General features: G+C 42.0%; 1 protein-coding gene across 5 annotated transcripts in view; it reads left to right on the plus strand.

The window, feature by feature from the left end:
- The window catches only part of SOX5 (SRY-box transcription factor 5), a 493,077-nt gene extending 479,859 nt beyond the window's left edge, over positions 1-13,218 (plus strand). For all 5 annotated transcript variants that reach the window (XM_074144406.1, XM_074144405.1, XM_074144407.1 and 2 more), the window contains 4 exons: positions 88-196; positions 1,104-1,277; positions 9,158-9,374; positions 12,729-13,218. In XM_074144406.1, coding sequence (XP_074000507.1) covers positions 88-196; positions 1,104-1,277; positions 9,158-9,374; positions 12,729-13,032 — 804 coding nt within the window. In that variant the 3' untranslated portion in view covers positions 13,033-13,218. The remainder of the gene's footprint in view (positions 1-87; positions 197-1,103; positions 1,278-9,157; positions 9,375-12,728) is intronic.
- The last annotated feature ends 7,592 nt before the right edge of the window (positions 13,219-20,810 follow it).

Consider the following 20,810-nt stretch of genomic DNA (forward strand, 5'->3'; position numbering starts at 1 on the left):
TATCAACCTTCTAAATTACCTATGAACTTTGCAGTTAAAATGTTTAATTGTTTTCCTGATCCAAATCCCATCATCTTGCCCGTACAGGACAAAACAACACTGGAGACCCTGACTCAGCAACTGGCAGTAAAACAGAGTGAAGACGGGAAGTTTAGCCACGCAATGATGGATTTCAACATGAGTGGAGATTCTGATGGTCAGTACAAATGGCATATCCTTATTTCCAGGTTTGTGTGTAAGTGTCGATGGGATCTGGAGGAGAATCCAAGTGCTTTGGAGGCCTGTGAGGAATAAGAGCGGTTAGCAATAAGTGGCTATGAAACAAGGCAGGAAAAAATTGTTCATCATGTGGTGTTTTAAGTCTGGAGGTGATTTTTAGCCTTCTCTTTTGTACACTGCATTTCTCAAGACTGGACCAAGAATGTACTTCTTACGGTAAAAGGGAATAAAAGAGGCAAATAGATGTGGGATAAATGAGATCACACAGTGAGCCCATGAATTATAAGCTGATCATCCACATATGATGCACCCTCTGCATCTGTAGGAACTTCCTTGGTTTGATGATGTAAGCGTAATGTTAATTTCTTTGTCTGCTGTTGGTTATGTTGTTATGGAGAGGTAAGCACAAAAACGTGTAAATGTTCATTTGCTAGCTGGAGACTTGCTTAAGAAGAAACACCTGATGTTGCCATATATCATCCCACTCCCACCATAAAAAAAGTAGAAGATATGTAACATAATATGACCATCATTCTGTAATCAAGAAAGGAAGAAAGTGAGAAGAAAATTTACATTGATAAGTGTTGGTTTTACATTATTAAGAAGTAAAAGATGGTTTAGAAACCTGTTTAATCCTTTGTGTTGAAAAAAACAATTGAAACTCTTCATCAAGTCTATACTATGTGATACTGAATCAATAGAATAACTAAAAACCAGACTATGCAATATATGGTATTTCCTAATGCTTGGAGTAAAAAAAAAAAAACATTAACCTATTGTGAACACTGACTGAGTGAATGTGCAGAACCTGACATAAGAAGGTGATGGCAGAGGAAGCTGCATAATGAAACATAAGCTGGGAATATTTTTCTCTTTCTTTTTAGGAAGTGCAGGAGTTTCAGAGTCTAGAATTTATCGGGAATCCAGAGGGCGTGGTAGCAATGAGCCCCATATCAAGCGCCCAATGAATGCATTCATGGTGTGGGCTAAAGATGAACGGAGGAAGATCCTTCAAGCCTTCCCTGACATGCACAACTCCAATATCAGCAAGATACTAGGTAAGAGTGATAGAGCACTGTTCTTTCAGTACCAAATCTCAAAAAACTTTCGATTGAATAGAGCTGAGCACCTGGCATAACAGAATTGCTGTCTCTAGAGTGTCTTTTTTGCTACTTAATGACTGCACCAAGGACAGCAATGATAGGAGCTTCTATCGCACTGCCCAACAGTTTACATTAACCATAACCTGATGTGTTCTTGTGTCTTTGTAATTGCTGAGATTGTGGTGGTGGTTTTGGTGTGAAAACATGAACTGAATAGACAGAAGCAGTTCATTTCATTAGGCTGCGGAACAAGCACAAAATGACTGCTATTGTTTATTTGTCCACACATTTCATCTAACTAGATTCTGTGGGTAGCACACCACAGTATTTGATTTGTGCCATAGCACTTTCTGTTCAAATCAATGGCCATAGGGACAAAAATCCTTAAATACATCCCTTTATTTTATACACTGACAGTTTTAAAGGGTTTTTATTATGTTCCTGTTACATTAGATTTCCCTTTAGTACACGATTTCTATCACAAGCTGCTTTTATTCTGAATATTTTGAAAAGAATCCTGAAATCAAAAAAGAAACATCAGAACTAATTTCCATATCCTCTTCTCTTCACATCCCAAGCGATACTTGTCATTAACATCATCTACTGAATTTCATGCCAGAATCTTGCAACTTTTCACTACTTGCTCAAATTCCTGGGACCACATTCTGTCCTAAGTGACACGTTGAATGATACAGAAAGTGAACAATGAGGATCACTCAGGCTAATGAATTACTTTTCTGCAGGAAAAAAAAATAAAAACTCCGTGACCAAATCAGAGGTGTTGCATTTTTACTGATAAAGACTGTGTTGCAGGACCTAAGCGTCCCTCAGGCCAGTGGGCAGAAGCTTAAGCAAGGAATGTGTTTACCTGGGCTGCAGGTCTCATTGGTTTTGCAGACAGCTTGGGAGATGAAGCATAATTGTAATGGCAGAATTAACCAGCTGCAGAGCTGGTAAATATGCTGAGTTTAGACTGGTCAGAGGTTTGAAGTTCATCTTGGTGAGAGTAGCTTTATGAAAAGTTAGCAGGGGGCAAGTGGAAATGAGAAAAAATTGGTCGGAGAGGCAGAATGTATTGGCTGTAGATGGCAGATGGGGTGATATTAACCCATGATTAAAAGGGTGGTACGAGATGATTAGATTAGTTATAGGAACAGGATTAGAAGGCTAAATTGGTTATGTTGATGGTAAAATAACCTTATACTGGTTAAAAGGGATTATACTGGTCAGAGGTGTATGATGTGATTAGGCTGAGGACAGGGCAGTAATAGTTTTGGTCTGTTTCTAAATTGAGAGTAGACCTGGTTAAACCTGTTTTTAAATAATCAGCTTCAGAAATCTACAGGATCATTCTGAATGGCCCTTTTCATATAGAAAGTACAAAGAGAGCTTGATGTTTTCCCTCTTAACTGATTGTTTTGGATAACAACCTCCGACAGCACGCTGCTAATTCATTCTGCTTAAAACAGGCGCTTGAGCTGGGCTGACATTTTACGCAGTCTCTGGGGATCCTGGTTGACATTTTAAAGGGCTTCTAAGCATTTTATAATACCCTAAAATCTGGTTTTAATAAGCCATTCTGCTGAAATTGTTAACATAAGGAATCACCTTTTACTATTTGGCGCTAGATCAGGGAGATATGGGGACATCTTTTTCTGATTAGATATACAGTAGTTGGAGTAAAATGTGCAAATTCATTACAGATCCTGTTGAGGTGACAGACAGTATAGCTGACTCCAAACTCTTTCTGTTTTGCTGCCAGATATGGGGGAAAGCAAGGTCTGAAGCAGTAAGAGATGATGTTTCTATTTCTTTCCAGCATCACATTTCATTTTTTGACTCCACCTATGCAATGGAGGGGGATGTCCTGACGTCTTCTTTCTTGACAGAAACCTTACAAAGGTCTTCCCTCGATTGCAAAAGGCCAGTCTTTTGAAGTCAGCAGGGAGCTCTCTGTTAACTGGCGTAGGGAGAGCAACTAAAAGCTTACAGTTCAGCCAGGTATTAGGATCTCTTTATTAGAAAGCCACAATTTTTCCTTACCAGTTTTTTAGCAGCACTGCTACACATTGAGGTCAGAGAGCTCGTTGTCACGGAGAGTAGCTTAGATGGAGTTGTCACCAATCAAGGGTCATTTTTATAGTAAAATGAGAGGAGGTGCCCTTCCCGGCGCTAGAATTCTCTAGGGATTGTTTGACACAGTGGTATTATGTTTTGAGCATAAAAATTAGATACATGGATTTGTCACTAAATTCATCTGTGCATACGTTTGTCATCCATCTGTTCATTGCAACTTAAACTTGTGGATAATGATTTTTTTTTAGTAAATTGTTAAAAAAGTGCTAAAATGGGTCTGCTGGACCCTATCAATTTAATAATGCATTGTTTAGATATTTTTGTAATATTTTAATTACTTTCACTGAGAAATCTGCATAAAGAGATTAGGAAACGATGAAGTTGGATACTACCTGCAGAAACTCTCTCTTGTGGATGAGTGTGTGAATACAAGCCTATACACATACCTATACATTATACAAGTGTTCGTGTATGTGAGGGTATTTTTCAAACATAAAACCAGCCTGATTCAGATACTCAGACTAAAAAATGTCAGTCTAATGGATTAGAAGTTAGGCAATATTACAAAGAGCTGAAAATTCTTATCAGAAAAACTTGATTTAAGATCAGCGATAAGCATTGCTCCTAACCCCACCTAGCACACACATGTGTGTGCCCAAGCACAAGTGCCAGGGCACCACATGGGGACATCTCTTTTTCTGCCCTGGACTTAAATAGCTGGCATCTACAGCCATCCTCACAGTCATTGTGTAGGCACAGCTCTAACTGCCCCAGCTCACTTTGAGGGTAGGAGGCATGTTTGGCGCTGCAAAATCTTAGAACCAAGAAGCCATGCTTGGGCACATGGAGGACACGGAGATGATTCAAGATAGCCAGCATGGCTTTACTAGGGGCAGGTCCTGCCTGCCTAACCTAGTGGCCTTCTATGATAGAGTGACTAGGTCAGTAGATAAGGGACGACCTATGGACGTTATCTATCTGGACTTCAGTAAGGCCTTCGACACAGTCCCTCACAACATCCTGCTTGCCAAATTGGAGGGATACGGATTTGATGGGTGGACTGTTCAGCAGATAAGGAATTGGCTGGATGGTCGCACCCAGAGGGTGGTACTCAGTGGCTTGAAGTCCAGATGGAGAGCACTGACAAGTGGTGTCCCTCAAGGGTCCGTGCTGGGACCGGTACTGTTTAACATTTTTATCAACGACATAGAGGGATTGAGAGCACCATCAGCAAGTTTGCAGATGACACCAAGCTGTGCGGTGTTGTCGATACACCAGAGGGATGGGATGTCATTCAGAGGGACCTGGACAGGCTGGAGAGGTGGGCCCAGATGAACCTCATGAGGTTCAACAAAAGCAAGTGCAGGATTCTGCACCTGGGCCGAAACAATCCTCGGTATAAATACAGACTGGGGGATGCAGGAAAGCAGCCCTGAGGAAAGGGACTTGGGGGTGTTGATGGACGAGAAGCTGGACGTGAGCAGGCAGTGTGCACTTGCAGCCCAGAAGGCCAATCACATCCTGGGCTGCATCAAAAGAAGTGTTGCCAGCAGATCCAGAGAGGTGATTCTGCCACTTTACTCTGCTCTGGTGAGACCTCACCTGGAGTACTGTGTGCAGGTCTGGAGCCCTCAATGTAGAAAGGACATGGACCTGATGGAGCGGGTCCAGAGGAGGGCCACCAAAATGATCAGGGGGCTGGAGCACCTCCCCTATGAAGACAGGCTGAGGGAGCTGGGGTTGTTTAGCTTGGAGAAAAGGAGGCTCCGGGGAGACCTCATAGCGGCCTTCCAGTACCTGAGGGGGGCCTACAGGAAGGCTGGGGAGGGTCTGTTTCCAAAGGCCTGCAGTGACAGGACGAGGGGCAATGGTTTTAAGTTGGAGAAGGGGAGATTTGGATTGGATATTAGGAACAAGTTCTTTACGATGAGGGTGGTGGCACACTGGAAGAGGTTGCCCAGGGAGGTGGTTGAGGCCCCTTCCCTTGAGATATTCAAGGTGAAGCTCGACGAGGCCCTGGGCAACCTCGTCTGGTTGGGGGTGTCCCTGCTGACTGCGGGGAGGTCGGACTAGATGACCTTTGGAGGTCCCTTCCGGCCTGGACCAATCTATGAATCTATGAATTTTCTCATTTGTTTTCTAAATGCTTCAGCCACCAGACGAGGGAGAATGGTGCAAGAATCCTGCTTGGCTTTATGTATGCATCCGGGGAGGGGAACAGGCTCTTGTTTTCATAGTCAAGGAGAAAAGCCTTGCATACCTGACCCACTCAAAGCTTTCTAACACAGATGGTGGGCAGAAAGCTCACCCAAGAGTATAAATCTTCCCTTAAAAGGAAGGATTTTTCAAGATTCTTCAATCACACCTTGTTTGGGCTTGGTACCTGTGCCTGCCCATGTGTGTTTATAGACACATAAAACAATGGCAGATAAAGCTATTACAAATATATTTTGTCCAAACACAAGGCATTTTTAACCAGTTTTAGTGTGTTGATTGACGATACTCATTCATAGCTTAGCTTGCCTGTGAGTGCAGGTTCAAAGGTTGCAGTCACATATTCTTCAAACCTTCAAAATTTCAGATAAAGAGCAATCAGAGCGCTGATTGGATGTTGTATATTACTAAGAAAATACGTGAAAATAATAAAATGTAAAAAACAAGGGTTTATCATCAGAAAATGTGCCCTTTTTCAAATTTTATTTTGACAGCAATGTTTGTTAAATTATTTATGATACTTCAAAACATACTAGTAAATTATATTTAGTATATTTTGTAAAAACAGTAAAGTCATAGTAAGAGGAGGTATCACTGCAGAAGGCAGCTATTAAAAATTTGCTAGGAAGGGAGGTGAGACTGCCAGGGTTTTTGTTGTATTGAGTTTGCAGCTCAAGAAGGAAAAACATAACAAATGACATTTATGTATAAATATTGTATGTGCAACTGTATGTACAAATATTAGGCATCAAAATTTCAGGATTTATGGCCCTGATCTTGCAGAGACTTATGTGTTTGACTAACTTCACCCACTATTTACAGATCTTTTCACATGAGGGGGTAAGAATCTGCCCGCCCAGATCTGACTGTAGGATTGCAGCAAGTGAGCTAGTGCAATGAAAAAGGAATTGTGCTGGGATAGAACCTTTTCATGGCAATTTTGAAACAACTGGTTTTAATTTCTACCTTTCTGTCTGTCCATCTGTCTAAAATTATTTCTGAGGTCCTACATTGCAGGTTCCCTCACAGCATCTAAAGCAGTTGTCAAGATTTGCTTAAAGACTGAGGTTTTCAACTTTATTATTCATAAATAAAAACTGATTCATCAGCAGGAAATGGGACTGGGGCTGTTTTGCTAAGCCAGTGGCACTACAGCAGGTCTGTGATTAGAAAACTCTGGGTTTAGACTAACTTTTATGATTTTCTTCATATGCTAAAACGCCTGTGTGCCAGGGTCTCTGAGGCGGAATTTGAAGGTAGGCCTACATCTGGGCATCTTCCTGTACAGCTCACAGGCTTTACCCTGAATTCTTGACATCGTTCAACACAGGCCCTATTTATGTTTCCATCTTAGAATCATAGAATCATAGAATGGTCAGAGTTGGAAGGGACCTTAAAGATCATCGAGTTCCAACCCCCCTGCCATGGGCAGGGACACCTCCACTAGAGCAGGTTGCTCCAAGCCCCATCCAGCCTGGCCTTGAACACTTCCAGGGATGGGGCATCCACAACTTCCCTGGGCAACCTGTTCCAGTGCTTCACTACCCTTACAGTAAAGAATTTCTTCCTAATATCTAGTCTAAATCTGCCCTCTTCCAGCATTAGTAGGTGCTCAGTGGTTTGGCGGTCTCCACATGTTTATCACTGTGTCATTTAGCCCAGAACCTAGGAGGTACTACGTGTGGAAAGTTGGCATCGCTTGCTCTGCCAGAAAAAAGCTTGGAATAATTTCTCTGCAGGAGACAAAGCTGCTGACCAGGATTCTGGCCACAGCAGTTTGTTGCCCTGCATAACATAGAGCCCTGCCACAGATCCCTGTGCACAGCTACTACGTCTGTATGACATACAAAGTGCCATGCAGTTTAGTCCAAATCCTAGAAGCCATCTAGTCACACTAATACGGTGCTGTACGTAAGCTAATAACAATGTACTTAACCGTTTCCCATTCCAGAACATCTCTGCGTGTGATGTGTTGTAAAAATCATGAAAAATTATGTTTTTGACTGCAAAGTAATGTTTGCTATGCAAGGGATGTCTGTTGCTCCTTTTCAGAACAAAGACATGGTTATTTATGAATTGGTTATCTCTAGGTGTGAGGTCAGGCTGTAGCAGCCTGTTAGCCCTTCACTCCGGGAGCCCAAACTGCAGTGTGGAATAAAGATTCAAAGAGCAATGGGGGAAATGGTGTCAATGATCAGAAGGAGGCTTTCTAGAGGGAACCAAGCTGTTTTCTTTCCTGGGAAGGGTAACTACACTCTTTATATTGTGAGTCTTAGGGGCACAGTGAGCTAAGACCCGCCTGAGTAATAGCATGAGCTAAGTATGGTATGAGTAACCATAAAAAATGAAGAACAAGAGAAGTCAAGTATGACATATGACATTATGAACCCATTAAATTGAGAAACTATTCAAACTTTTTTCCAATGGGAAAATTGACTATTTTCCAATAAAGTTTTCCTTCTAGGCCACACGTTTCACAGCTTGGACCGTTCCTGTTATTTGAAATGTATCTTACCCTGAAGCACTTCTGTAGTTCATGGAAAAATAAAATAGGATAACTGATTCAAGAAATTTTGCTTTCTGCTCCCATATTATATCCTTTTAAGAAATATTAGTTTGTAATTTTCAGGAGGCATTTGAAAATAATTGTAAAGTCTTCGTTATTTCCCTAGCTCAAATATAGACACTAACATAGGCAGTGTCAGAGGGCTGCCAACAATGAAGCCATAGTGCAGCTCTGTGGAGAGGTATGCCAGTATCCCAGAGCTCTTCTCTTCATGACACATACTAAATTCTTTAAGTTGGACCTGGCAGCATTCACCAGGATTTGGTCTTGGAGTTAAAACCCCACTGAGACATATGGGATAGTTTATAGCTCTTAGAGGCATTGCTTCAGGGTCTTTGTAGGCTCCTGTACCCAGCAGCATTTACGATCAGTTCATATTCTGCTTCTCACAAATGTGGAAGCTAGAAAGATATGTTATTTGTCATGAAAGACTAAGCCGTAGACACGTGCATATCCGGAGTTTATGCCTTGATTCAGCTGTGGTGGAGCACAGTGACCAGATTGCAGCACATGGAATTGGTGCCTCCTCCAGAAGAGGAGATGAAAATGGACCCATGGCCAAAGAGAAGTGGGGGGGAATTAGCAGAGCAGACTGTGTATCTAGGGGCTCTTTGGCCATTCCATTTAAATACACTGCCGTATTTTCTAAAACAAAGTGTCAGGGTTTTCTCATTGTCGGGATGGTGGTTTCACTTCCCACCTGAAAAACATTTTAATGTAGATGCGTTTCAGTAAAATATTGAGTCAAAACTTCCAGTATCCTCTCTCTGCCTCTTGGCCATAGCCAAGAGGTTTACCAGTCAAATATAAACAAGACCTGACCCCTGTCTAGAAGCTCTGATGTATTCCCAGCCCAAAGCGTTATGACTGTAGGTATCTTGTTCTGGGTGACCTACTTGTTTCTCTGCCTTTCAGTGTTTGTGGAAGAGTAGAATCTCATTTCTCATTCTTTTTTTTTTTTTTTTTTTTTTTTTGACAGGCTCTCGCTGGAAAGCTATGACAAACCTAGAGAAGCAGCCATACTATGAGGAACAGGCACGACTCAGCAAGCAGCACCTGGAGAAATACCCAGACTACAAATACAAGCCAAGGCCGAAGCGTACCTGCCTTGTAGATGGCAAAAAATTACGCATTGGCGAGTACAAGGCTATCATGCGCAACAGACGCCAGGAGATGAGGCAGTATTTTAATGTTGGGTATGGGACCTTTAAAAACTACTGCTCGTTTCAGCAAAAAAAAATTTCAGGAAGAATTCTTAATTTGGTGTGGTAAATGTTATATTTTATTGGCAAGAACATTCTATATTGCTAACAGAATATGAAGCTTGTACTTTAAAACAATGTGTTCCAGGAGGAAGTTAGCAGTTAGGGATTTTTTTATTGGCTCTGCTATATACTCATCTTACAGCTTTGGCCAACTGTCTCATTTCCACTCTCATCATGCAAAAGAAAAAAAAAAAAAGCCTAACATTTTCCAATGAAACATAAGTCTTGTAATAAAGCCTTGTAAGTATTACTTTATTATGAGGCCTCAGAGAGTATATCTGAATGAATCTATGGTAGTGCCTGATGATCCAAAAGACAAAAATACAAGTTTGCATTCAGTATGATCTGTAACAAGTGGTCTGCAAAAAGACTGCTGAATATACTGAACTTGAGCTGGAATATGGACTTGGCTCAGTTAATTCATATCAGGCATGAAGTTATCTGCATTGTTGTTCGTGACAGCATTTGTCATACTAGGGAGTGTCTTCCAGTACAGTAAGCTAAATGCTCTGTGCTGAGCATAACTTTCAAGAAAACTGGTTCTGATAAACAGATAATAGATCAGCCTGATATGCTTAGATTAAAATCTGCCTAGAAAACTAAGATGTATTTTCCTTCTGCAAATGTTCCTTGGTTTTGGTTACAGTAGATCAAAAGAATCAGAAGTAATCAAATATTCTGCAATATTTCTGTATTCACTCCAGAAAATTAAAAACTACATAGTGGTCTTAGAAAAAGCAAAACCAGCAACAAGAACGACCCTCAAAAATAATGGAATTTGTGTTCTATCTCACCTGAATTTGGAATTGTTTTAATATTAACTGAGTTGCACATCCTTCTAGTTAATGACTAGAAGGAGCAATAAAGGAGAGAATATCTGTCCAGCAACTGTTAAGTGTCATCAGACTGTGTTTTAAACAGCTACAGAGCACATTGTTATAATAAGCTGCTCAGCAGAGAAATTTGAGCTGCTTAACCCTGTGGCGCTGGCAGGTCCAGTGATCCCAATGGTAAGCACTGAAACAAACACAGGGAAGTCAGCCAACATTTGGCATCAAGAGATTAAAAAAAAGAGGAGGGGGGCCTTCTGGAAAAAGAATAGGTGGCAACAGAGTCCCCAAAACACTGCTTATCTGGTTAACATGCATGCTTCATCATGGGAAAAAAAAAATAACCTTGTAACATTCTGCATATAATTTTGCTTTCCAAACAAGGCTGACATTGAAATCAAGACGTTTCAGGAGATAATTTGCACTGGGGCACTAGAGCACAGAACCTGGGCTGAAATGTTTATAGGAGTTACTGACAAAGCAGCCGATGACTGCAGCGGGGTCAGCGTTTGATGCTGGCAGGCACAGCACTACAGATGCATTCCTGGTTTTAGTTCCCCATCTGCTGCATCACCTGGTACAGGTCATTTAGGGCTAAACTTCTAAACACCAGTCCAGCTCCTGCCTGGGCACCAAAATATGTGATGGGGTTTGCAAGAGCTGTGGCTGTGGCAGCTGCTGGGACATGCTGAAAGCCTGGCTGGAGGCATTACAGTGGGAAGGACAGGGCACGTTTTTGCAACTCTTGTACTTAATTCTTCTATGTCTCCGTGTCCTTATCTATAATGGTGGTAGGGTAAGCTCACCTCACTGGGCTGCTGAGAGCCCTAATACATTAGTATCTGAGGACTGCTTTGAGATCCTCTGGAGTGGACATCCTATAGAAGTGGAAAAATACTATTCTTAAATTATTTAATATTTGAAAAGCACTCTGAAAAGCACCATTTAAGTGCAAAGTGTTCCTATTGTTAAATATTAAAAGCAATTTAAGTGTGCTGAATCTTGTTACAGAAATGCTGACTCCAGAAAACAAAAGCCTTCCTATTGAATTAAGAATAAAATGCAAATTAGATCCGCTCCCTACTTTAAGAGCTATGTCTTCAGCTGAGACAACTTCTGCTTGTTTCAGAAACGTGGAAATAAGGACTGTGTGGAGGGAGGCCTCGCTCGAACGGCAGGCAGGAAGTATCTGAAAATGCAGCAAGCAATTCCAAACAAATGTAAAGCTGTTTGGCAGAGGAGAGCCTTTCAGGATCACTGTACTGTGCAAGGCTTACTGTACAGCCAGGGCACAGGCAGGCAGGGGAACAGGGGAGGGTTTCATTCTTAATTAAGAATGTTCATCTCAAGAGACTCTGCCCTGTCTCCTGTGGCAAGGCTTTTCAGTGCAGATGGACACACCGCTGATGACATTACAATGTGCAGCATGTACTGAAGAGTATTACTGCAATGGAATTACTTCATGCAGCAAGGAAACAAAAGGAGCATGAATTTTAAACCTCTAGGCTTGTTGGGACCCTGAAGCTTCTCAGGGAAACAAACACTGGTATAACACAGCTAGTGTTCTTGATGCAAAGGGAATTTCTATGGCCTGGAATAATTCTTCTTTCATTACTGCAGACAGGTTTCCAAGGCTTAGATGCCGTATAAAGGCATCCTGTAGAGGATTTTCTCAAATGCCCATGTTGCTTGCTTGCTTTTTATTTATTTTTAAATAATGCATGCTTCCGTTTTAAGTCTGCCTTTTTCCAATTTTATCCACCTTCCTTCAAAGGTTCTGCTTTTCACAAGTGCCGCTCACTGTGGAAACTATCACCTTCCAGTGGGAGGCCCTTAGTGATCATCCTGTAAACCCATGTTGCCCCCAGAAAGCCCACTGTTCCCTTCCCTAGTAATGTCCGGGTCTCTGAGTGAACGTGGAGTGCCTCTTTGGAGAGACCTGCCTTGCTTTCTACGGATCCATTGGTACTTTCCCACAGCACCTCCCCATTCCTGTGCAAACGCTGCATCTCTCATGTTGGCAATGTATTACTTTTATGTCTAGTCCTGCCAGCAGTTTGGATTATTTAAAAGGGAGATTTTCAAAATCTGTGTTTTTTAAGTTGGACCACAATTGAAAAGTGTTTCTTTTTGGCTGGCAGCTCATGGGACATCCAGTTTACCCAGTACAGAGGCTTGTGTCACAAGCAGGCAAGCTGAAGCTGTGTGGTTCAGGCACAGCTACAGAGATGGGGGTTTCTTATCAGTGAAGTTGGTTTGGGGTTGGTTGGTTCATTTCAGAAGCATCAGTTGGTGAGTCTGGAATATTGGTGCAAGGGCTGTCTTGTATGGGCCATCCAGGAGCTTCCTCTGAATGCACAAGAGTGTATGCTATGGGCTTGCAAAGTGCTGTTGTGCTTGCCCTCCCTTTATTCCTTCCAGTATTTAAACGTCCTCTTACTTTTCTCCACGGCAGGCAACAAGCACAGATTCCCATTGCCACCGCGGGCGTAGTTTACCCAGGAGCCATCGCCATGGCTGGAATGCCTTCCCCACATCTGCCCTCTGAGCACTCGAGCGTGTCCAGCAGCCCGGAGCCCGGGATGCCCGTCATCCAGAGCACTTACGGCATCAAAGGCGAGGAGCCTCATATCAAGGAAGAGATGCAGACCGATGACGTCAATGGAGAAATCTACGATGAATACGATGAGGAAGAGGATGACCCCGATGCGGACTATGGCAGTGACAGTGAAAATCACATTGCGGGGCAAGCCAACTGATCAGGGTCCAAATATCTCGTGACCTACAGGACTTCAAGGAGAAAAGAAAAAGTAAATAAAGCCCCATCTGGTTTATCCTTGCCAGTGGCCAAGCACATTAACTTTCTCATACACTGACTGTTACTTTAACTGTTAGTCTTAACTAGTTGGGACATCAGCTGACTAATAGACATCAGCCTGCATCAGAAGAAAAAAGGCTCAGAAGAAAGGAAACGAAGACAACGACGACAACAACAACAGAATGATATAAGCTATGGGTAAAATAATGCCAGTAATTCAGCTGCTATACCCAAGCACTGAAGTCTTACCCGTCGACCTTTTATTATTATTATTTTTTTTTCAAATAAACTTTATGGCTGTTTGTTCTACAATGTTCTAGAAATTCTCACTCAGGTACACAGTGCCAACAAGTGGCTTGTGAATGTGTTTTGTTGTTTTGTGCTACAGTTTAAAGAGAAATAATTTTTTTTTTGGTAATGCACCTGACAGGAAAGAAAAAAGATAAAATTCCTTTGACCCCCTCCCCCTGCCCCGTCTCCTCCTCCTCCTCCTCCTCCCTGGCAAATCTGGGTCAGAAGTGTGTGTGTGTGTGCCTGTGCGCGTGGCTGGCAAGGAAGGAAGTGGGGAGTCTGTTTCTGTTAACCCCAACAAGCAATTATTTCCTTTCAAGAGAGGACTTCTCTTCATCAGTTGCACACCATACTGAGTCTTTGAGCAAGTGCCAAATTTGTACTAAAGCGCTGAACTAGTCCAATTTGCTTTTTTTTTTTTTGTTGTTGTTGGTCTCTTCTTGTTTTGTTTTTCTTTTGCTTTTCTTTCGCTTCCTGCTCTGTCTTAAGTTAGGACAGTGTTGTATCTTAGACAATCCCTTGAAGATCCTGGTATACCAGCAGCTGGTGAGATTAGACATATATTTTTTGGTTTTGGTTTTGCTTTTTAAAGGAAACTGTAGGTGCCGTTCTCAGGTGAAAAAAGAGAGAGAGAGAGAGAGAGACATAAGAAATTTAGAGAAAAAATATTTTATGATCTTGGATTTTCATGTGTGCGTGTTTATGGTACTAATAAGAATAGTATTGGACTATCGTGAGCAAAAAGCATGTTCCAGAATGAAGTCCCGCACCCTCCAAATGACTTGGTCTGTAAAGAGCCTTTGCTTTTAATTTACACTTCAAGTGGCAGCATAAACAACATGAAAAAGGCTTATCCAAAATGTGGTTTGTTCAGCACAGGACAGGGCAACTGGAAATGTTACCTCCTCGCTGAGCATAATTAGGTTACTGTGATGTCCAGTTTTAATGAACTTCTACCTTCAGGGTGGCTGAGTACTGATCTCTGATTCAAAAGGCGATTTATTTTAAACTGATATTTTTTCTCCTTCGCACTTGAAGAAATCTATTTTTATCAGTGGGTTGTTTGTGTAGGCAGGAGGGCTAATAGCTATGAAGACATTTCCATATTCAAAGTTGCCATGTAAGAATCCAGACCTTTGCGGTGCTGAGTTTCCTTAGCTGCTGCCTCTCACAAGTGAAAAATTGTTCTCCTGGGCTATAATATTTTTGGTATTGTTCTAGAGCCCTTAGGTATGTTGCTTGGGCAGTTTTGCCTTCCTTGGGCACCAGCAACCAGATGAGGAAGGTGGATTTACACAGCTGTAACCCTGAGCTGAAGTTAGCCTCTTGTATTTCCAGTAAGGTAACTGAAGGTTACCCTTTATTTCAGAAAAAAATAATGTAAATACAGGTGAATCAAAGAGTCTCTTTTCATCTCCTCACTCTGATCTTCCTGTAGAAGGAGAGGACCCGGGTTTGTGTAGCAAGACAGAAGCATTGTACCTAAACCAGCCAACCGACCAAAAAGGCTACCTCTAATTTCAAACATCAGCTGCCCAGGAGCTCCTCTCTGGCCTGGGAAGCAAAGTCTTAGGATTGTACTGAGGCACAAGCCTTCCTCTGAGTCAGTTTTCTAACTGAGGGTGCCACCTTTATATTCACGTCGCTCCCTGGTAAATCCCAGCCCCTACAGAGAGACTCATGGCTATCGTTACCACTTTTGACTTACGAAAATAGCCCTGTGCATGTTAGTGCCAGTGAGATCCCAGCCCAAGCGTTCACCAGAACCATGGTCTGCAGTATACTTGGCAACACTGATTTTGCAAATAGTCCCTCCATCAGGCAAATTTAGCCCTTGGTGCAGTCAGTCATTTCAGCCCAGGTGCAGGATGAAAGGGGCAGGTCGGGGGAGAGGCTGGGAAGGAGACATGGGAGGTCTTTCTTTGCCTCTTGAAGCCCCACTTGAAGTGTAACTTGACCTCTGCAGACCTCGCGCAAAGCAAACAAGCGAATGCCATTGAAGACTTAGGACAATACTCCGACGAGCGGTTTGGACGTGGGATAGTTTTACCCTGCAACATCCGTTTCATTTTTCTCCTGTTTCCCCTTTTTGGTTTTCCACCTCTGCCTCGAAAAATTCTTTTCTATTTTCTCTCTCTCAGAAGATTTGCTCTGAAGTTATGCTTGGAGTAGCTGATCAAATCCTCCATGTCAGAGAGGGTTCTTTTTGTTTGTATTTTATGACTGGTTTTTTTGTTTTTTGTTTTTTTTTTTCAGTTGAACTGCCTCTTCTTGCTAGTGTTGTAATGGTTATAATAATAATAATAATAATAATAATGGTCAGCTGTTCCCAGATTAGTAAATTATGTATAATTTATTTTATCCCCCCCCCTTTTTTAACTTTATTTTATTCTGTTCTAATTTGGCAGTGCAGCAAATGAAGCTGTTAGGCTATTTAAAATGGATACCCCTCCCCACCTTGCCTTTTTATATATATATAAATATATATATATACATATGAAAACAAATCGCTTCTTCTTCTGCTCACACCATTCCTCTTTCTTTTATTTTAATTTTGGCCCCAGCCATGTCAACTTCTGATGTTTATTATGATGGAGTGAATTAATGGGAGTGTTGTTTTCAATCTTAATTAACTTCTGCTCTCTCATCACTCATTTTAGTTATTTAATTACAACAGTCATCTAGAGCCAATTTTTTTGAAGCACTCTGTTTGGATAAGAAGGAAAAAAAAAATAGACAATTGTTTTTATATCATTATTATGTACAATGTGAAAACAGATATTTGCTCCTTTTTTTTTTTAACTTTTAAATTTGTTCCCTGTCTTTGTGAACAAATTACTTCTGACTCTTGTGGGTTCACCTCACATTTGCTGGATGCTTGATTTCCACCACGTTATAGAGACTCTCTGGTTTAATTGTGTCACTTTGGGCTACCAGAATACTTTGTTTTAGCTCCAGGTAGGTGCCACTGCGGCAGGCGTGATTGGAGCAAGCGTTAGACGCATGGGCTGGAAAGCCAGCCTCGGGGAAGTCAACGGGAAAAAGGCCCTTTGACTTCAGCGGGACCAAATTTCAGCCCCAAACCGGGGGCTGCGCTGCAGGAGGTGCTCCTGGAGGCAGCCCCGTCTCCGTGGGCAGTCTGGGTCCCGTGCCGGAGGAGCACCCATGCCGGGGCTGTGGGACCAAGCTCTGCTGTCGGCAATGGATGGTGGGACAGAGCCCTTCTTTCTCCGGGAGCGCTCTGCTTTGCTCGCTGCCTTGGCCTGGGCTAGGGCTCAGGTGAACACTAATTTTGTTACCGTATACACATTTCCGTCTGAGAGACTGCGCTAGAGCCTGGGGTTCGGTCAGGCTTTTCCAATGGGTAGCTTCAGCCGATTACACATCCTGCATTTGGATGTTGAAACCGATGCAGCAATGTTAAAAAAGAGAAAAGGAAAAAAGGCTCTGGGTTCCCAAACTAGCAAAATACTTAACGCCTGTGCTAATGTTTTGTTGGTCCAAGGATGAGCGCCCATATATCCTTCAGTAGTTGAAGACCAGATTTGATTATGAGGCCCTTTAATTTCTTAGGAAAAAAAACCCCAAAACAAAGCAAAACATACATTTATAAAAAAGATCTTCTTGTCTTGTTTCTTTTTTTTTTTTTCCTTGGGTTCTGTGCCCTGGAGCATGTAGAAAAAACAGGTTAGAAGAGATTAGGATCGTATTAACCTAAAAGCGCATCGAGGCCGTAACGCCGAGGTGGGCTTTGTTCTTCTCTTCCCTGGGAACCTGGTGAGCGAGGATGATCTTGGGGAGCTGCCAGCGGGGGCAGGGGGGCAACACGGTGGGGGCAGACAACCTCCTCCTAAATCTGGGGAGCCGCTTAGGCCATGCATCTTGCAAGCTTACAAAAGAACAACACCAGCAGTGGGGAAAAGGGGAAAAGAAAGAGGAAAAAAAACTGAGGCACTTGCTTCTAAGCTCAATTAAATAACACAGACTATATCCTTTTTCAATTTATTCATGCCTTATATTAGTAAAATAGGATTTTTAAGTGCATTTAACATCTTTATTTAACCGTTCCGCTATATTAATCAGGCCCCCAGAAAAGAACACTAGCTATTATTATAGCATTTAATTAGTTTTGTAACCAAATCCTCTTATTACGAATGCATATGGAAGAAATTCTTTCTTCGAAGACATTATTTCAAAGATTTGGTTACTGCAGTAGACTCTCTCTTTAATTAAATCATTTTTTAGAAAGTAAATTGTCTTTAACCTTTTTACAGCACATTTTCAGAGCTTTTTCTTTTTAATCCAAAGAGATGAGCTGTTATTGTCCCCGAAGAAGCCTCTGACATCACGTTCGTAACATCAAAAATAATTATACTCCGTGGAAACGTAGACCTTACTTAGCAAGAATTTGTCTGCTAGAATGAATGGCAACTATATGATATCTCGTACGTTTAAGGGCATGTTGTATCGGATAGGAAGTATTTTTATCTGCCCACTTTTCAATAGAATCATACCTTCAATTTTGCAAAGAACTGTCTATAATTCACTAGATGTGGATTCAAGTGTATCCTCAATTCACAGGGCATGGGCTGGCTGTTTAGCTTGGTTTATATTTACATTTTTTCAACTTTATCTTAACTTGTCGGTTTCCCAGATTGAAGAACATGTCAAGTTCGTTTTTTTCTACTGACTGATTTCTCTACTCCCCAGTGTTTTTGTCACTGGTTTGCTGAAACAGTATTTATATAGCTCCATTGGCTCTAAAGCTCTTACTCCTTCTAACGTTTTGGATTTTACAAGTGAAATGAAAATAGAAAAGAAATAGAGACAATCAAATGCCTGGAGCTTAAAACAAAGTATGTGCAACCTACCATCTCACTTGAAATTTAATAAAAGAAATAATTATGTAAATATAACATAGAGTTATAGATTTATATTTTGTTCATAACACATAGTGTAATATAAGTTGTATATTTTCATGTTTTGGTTTTATGTTATCATTCATGCCACAATAAATAAAAAAAAACAGGAGTTGATGTACTCTTTAAAAAAAATACAATGTGGGTTGCCACCATCCTGGGTTTTTTGTTTTGGTTTTTGTTTTTTTGTTTCTTTTGCATTCCCCTTTTTCAGTATTATTGCCCTGCAAGGCACCAATAAAACAGCAAATGTGTTCTTTACCTATCCTGTGGTCTGTTTCCCACTTATTACAGCGCAGGGTGTGCTAGTTAGTTAATATTCTCATTAGGAGAACAAAACGGCCCGGCTCAAGGAGCAGAAAATGAGATTTAGAATCGGCTTACCAGTCTGCTCCAAAAGTCAAGGTTTTCATGAAGTCACAGGAAAAAAATTCACCCCATCTTTAAAATATCGACATTAAAACAGAAGAAAAACTTGGTTCCTGAACAATGTAGTACAGTGCAATCTCCAGTTCAGAGTTGGGGTGCCCATGAATGGGGATGACTGAATCCAGAGGTTTGGCCGGTGCCCACCTTGCCAGGGTACGTTCACTTTCTACAGGCTTGTCTGTTTGGAGCCCAGAGCAAATTCAGGGAAATACCCAATTATAAACGCCAATGACAAAAAGCTATGGAAAAAATAGCTCTGCTCATAGTTAGTCAAAATGTCCCAACATGCTGCCTAAACAGTTCATGAAGTTTTGACAGCAGCATATGGCACAAAGTGGGATGAAATGAATTTGTACCTGTTTTTGACAGTAAGTTATTCTGATGGGTGCTTACTCTCAAGTGCCTACGGCTTGACAGATGCCATTCTATGGTTCCAGATTTCCTAAAGGGAAAAGGCAATATTTGGGAAAGCAGGAGATAGCTGGTGGAGATCCTACAAACCTGCCTGCCCTTCTCTTGCTTGCCAGGTGATCCTCTGCACTCTTCCTGGGAGCAGGGTGGCACCTGAAACATCGCATCAGCAGACCAGAGGTCTATTTTGGCAGCTTCGTGGTACAGCCTGTAGCACCTATACAGCACCTCTCCAGCGGCAGTGGAAGTGAACCTGAGTAGAACCATGTAACATGAGGCTCAGGCCAATAAATGTCAGCATCCTTTAACCTCTTAAAATCCCTTTATCCGCTACTGTCATCAGCATGTGATGAGGGGAGCATCCATCTACCCGAGAAGCAGGAGGAACAAACTTGGCCATGCTGGGCAGTGTGGTTGTCAAATTACGGTGTAGTTTGTATTCAGTGTGGCTGAAACCTTACCTGCAATTTGAGCCAAGGCAACCATTTTGCTTCTTTGCCCTTTTAACGAATATGACCCTAAATCAAGGAATACCACTGTCAAAGCCCTGCTGTCTTATGCCTTTGCTGGCAGGGCACACGCTGCCCACCTGAAGCCTTCTCACCGCCCTACACTGCAGTGGAGGGACATACGATTTCTTCTCTTTTTGTGGGGCTGGTCTGGTACCTTACAGGGGCAACCATGTTTCCTAAACCAGTGGGGGAAAAATGTCTAGGAGAACATGACAAAAGCTAAGCTGAAGATGTATCGAAATTGTAATATGAGTGGACAAGGCTGAGCTTTGCAAATATGGGAATGAAAACCAGTTTACCCCAAAGTGTGCAGCTGAAGTGAAAAAAAAGTTTCAAGAGTGCTTAAGTGATACTATGGCCTAGTCTTGGGAGTGGTGACAATTCTTTCCCTAGACAAGTGGGGGGTGGAGGGGTGGGAGTTCTTCCTTTCTTTCTTTTTTTTTTTTTTTCTTTTCAAAAAATGCTAAAGCGTTCCAGCAATTGCCTGTAGCAGGAAGGAAGAAAATGAGGATAATTATGACATTAATCTATCTAAAAAAGAAAGACGTGTGACAATTAGCGCATTCCTACCAAGAAAGTAACATACAGAGCTATATATGTGTAGGAAGGTGAAAAGACCCCCCCCTCCCCCCGAGAAGCCATGAAAGGTTATGGAAGGCATACGTGCCTCTCAAGGAATCACAGCACTGTGACTTTGGCATCAGCGAGAAAGAGTGCACGGGCGCTTGTCAATAAACTTTCACTTAGTAAATATTCATCAATACTGTAGAAAAGCAACGTGCGAGAAGAACAGGCATTGGCTGTCAGGCCAACCAGTGGAAAGTGCATACTGAAAAGTGTAGGATGTCTTCATCAGAACTTATTTATCAAAGTAATCTAGTGCCTGAGACCGGTGGGCTTGAGACAGTTGGAGTAACTAATTTCAGCCCCCGGGATGCTTACGCTCATGTCTGTATTACGGTAGCACTGATGGCCATATACTGAAATCAGAGGTTGCTCTCAAGCTAACACCAAGGACAGGAGAAAGAAAATTGCGCTGCAGCATCATTGGCCTGATTCAGAACGGCTGGCGGGGTCGGCACTGCTGTAGCCATCCTCTACGCCCCAGCTGCAAAACCTTCCCCGCTAACGAGGCTGCACAAGGCGGAGGGGTGGCA

Source organism: Numenius arquata, chromosome 2, assembly GCF_964106895.1.
Source record: "Numenius arquata chromosome 2, bNumArq3.hap1.1, whole genome shotgun sequence".
NCBI lineage: Eukaryota > Metazoa > Chordata > Aves > Charadriiformes > Scolopacidae > Numenius > Numenius arquata.